Source organism: Grammomys surdaster, unplaced genomic scaffold, assembly GCF_004785775.1.
Source record: "Grammomys surdaster isolate TR1022 unplaced genomic scaffold, NIH_TR_1.0 146, whole genome shotgun sequence".
Taxonomy (NCBI): Eukaryota; Metazoa; Chordata; class Mammalia; order Rodentia; family Muridae; genus Grammomys; species Grammomys surdaster.
The window spans coordinates 9942115-9944762 of record NW_021604604.1 but is presented as its reverse complement, the minus strand read 5'-3'; the positions used below and the strand labels follow the sequence as shown (position 1 = coordinate 9944762).

General features: G+C 49.5%; 1 protein-coding gene across 1 annotated transcript in view; it reads right to left on the bottom strand.

Moving 5' to 3' along the window:
* Positions 1-6: 6 nt before the first annotated feature.
* Fam171a1 (family with sequence similarity 171 member A1) overlaps positions 7-2648 on the bottom strand; it is a 119719-nt gene continuing 117077 nt past the window's right edge. Inside the window, exon 8 of the mRNA XM_028764945.1 lies at positions 7-2195. Coding sequence (XP_028620778.1) covers positions 506-2195 — 1690 coding nt within the window. The 3' untranslated portion in view covers positions 7-505. The remainder of the gene's footprint in view (positions 2196-2648) is intronic.

The following is a 2648-nucleotide window of genomic DNA, read 5'->3' as shown; positions in this document are numbered from 1 at the left end:
GAGAGAGAGAGAGAGAGAAGCCTAACTGAAGCAAAGCATAAGCAAAGTAACAAAGAAGCAGCAATGCATAGCTTTCCTTTGAGATAACACCGACTTCTGGGAAGTACTTGTCACTCCACTTCCCAGTGAGAGCTTCACAGTAGCGTTATCATGATAGAATGGAGGGTTCAAACAATGCAAAGAGAGTTTCATCTGTTTCCAGAATCTGAGAGAGAACTGAGGTGATTCTTGGAGCACAGCGATCCCACATGTGGTTTGTCAGCATTCCTACTGCGACAATTCAGGTCCGTAGAATGACGGACGTCTCCAGCCACCTTCCCAGAGGGGCAGCACTGTCAGATACCTTTCGTTCTGCATCATAACCGTAATTTCACAGCCATGTCAATGCAGTTAGCATCTACTTGCATGGTTTTCACTCCTCAGCTTCTCCACACGCAGGTACGCACTTCCATGAGAAAGGATATTTGGCAATTTTATGATCTGCATTTAGGGGCTCATCCACGGCTCATTTGATGTTGAAGGCCATCAAGGGTCTTTCCTCTCGTTTTTGCCAGGGGCTTTTCTTATCTTCTCCTTGGTCATCGTCATCATCATCGTCTTCATCTTCGTCATTGGCAGATCTTCTCTGGTTGGGACTTGCTAATGGCTCCAGGGGAACGTCTGAAGTTCGTTTGGTTGTCTCCTCCTGCAGGCTGGGGAGCTGCCCCCCACTCCTCCGACCTGACCCTTCCAACAAGCATCGCAGAGCACTGTCCTCAGGGGTGCAGACCGTGGCGGCACACTCACTGCCGCTCTGGTCCATGTCCTCAAGGTACACGAGCTGTGTGTAGGCAGTGCTGTCGGGAGCTCTGGGATCCTTTTGCTGGTGCTCCTGTAGAGGTGGGTGGCTCTGCTGGAGAGACAAAGGGTCTCCCCTTCCCTTTCTGGCAGATTTTGGTTCATTCATATCCACACCAGAGTCCAAACTGGCATCATTACTTCCATTCCTTCCAGCTCTTTGGAGATCAATGTATGAGTGTCTAACATGAGCGTTGGACCTTCCATCTAGGGAGACAAACCACGCCCGAGGGTGTGGAAGTGGCTTCCCACCCCCAAGTTCCATCAGAGCCTTTTCAGTCAGGAGCTGCACCTCGCTGTTCATCTGAGCCAAAGCTGCATCATTCAGGGATGCTGGGATGGACAGTGACTCTGACATGGATGCATTCTGAGAGCTCCACTCCCGTGCACCTGTGTCCTGTAGGTGCTGCTGGGAGATAGCCTGGGAAGACAAGGGTTGGCCTTGGATCTGAGAGGATGGGTGTGGGAAGATCCCCGCATGGGGGTTGGACAGCTCGGCCTGGAGCCTTCCTATTTCCAGCTGCTGGTCAGCAGGGACCACCAGAGGCTGGCTCACATAGGAATGGTCCCCTGGAAGTTTCATATAATGAGCCGGGATGACCAAGGCAGGCAACACTTTCCTATAAACGCTGTCGTTGACTTGGTCCACGGAACTACAGCAGATCAACTGGCCTGGCCTCGGGAAGGAAGTAGGTCTCTCCAGGTGATCAACAGATCGTGACATCATACATTCAGTAGGTCTGCGGTCTAGCAGTTGCTCTTTCTCAGGGGATAAAGGTACGTGGTACATGTGTTCCTGAATGGTGAGTTTGCTTCCTGCTGATGTCAGGCCTTCTTGATCTTGCTTTTCAAATAAAGGCTGGGAGAGCACAGTATTGTAACTACCCCTGTAGTCATCATTGCTGGGGGGCTCGTAGCCTTCCTTCTCCACAGATTTTCTTGCCTTTAAGGGAAAAATCTCCACGGACTTATGGTAGTCTTTCCCCAGTGTCCCACTTGGCGTTAAGTTATCAAAAGATGTTTGGCTTTTATCCTCTTCTTTGTGGGACAGCAGCTCCTCCCGGGAGCTAAATTCTTGTGAGGTACTATAGGAGAGCTTCAACATGGGTGTGTGCAGGTCCCCCTCCCCATTCGGGGACATCATTTCTAAATGCACCCCTCCCATCAATTCCTTTGTCCCTGGGGCCTCTTGGCGGCTATGGCTGGAGACGGACAGGGGCCCGGGATAATCTGACGCTCGACGAGAGAACAGCAAGTTGATGTGAGACGTGGACGTTGACTGATCCCTCTTGGAGCTCTCCAGAGCTGGGGGCAGCTGGAGCTTTCTGTGATGCTGACGGGGCTTCAAGCACTTCCTCCTGCAACCAATCAGGTGACACAAGGGCAGAAGTGAGAGACTCATGAAGGCAATGTTTTGGGCAAAATTCTATCAATTTCCACAAGGAAAAGTAAAACAATTTATAAGTACCCCGAAGAAGCCTCTTCACTCCACACCCACACTCTCATTTTAACCCAGAGTAGAAAACTCTAGGGTTTGGAGGCTCAGGATTTTATAGAGAAGCCAAGTTATCTATTCAACAAGGAACACTCAGGACTCAACAATACACATTCTTTCTAAGGTAACAGATAACGGCATTGGAATAAAAATAATTTTGCTTTGATCTTGAGTTTCATTGCTTAGTGACTGTTGAGGAATAGGAATGAATTGTGAAACAACTGTTAACTTCTTTCCTTTCTTGGTGTGTGTTTCTGTAGGGATGCACATGTGTGCTTGTGTGTGTGTTTCTGTAGGGGTGCATGTGTGTGCTTGT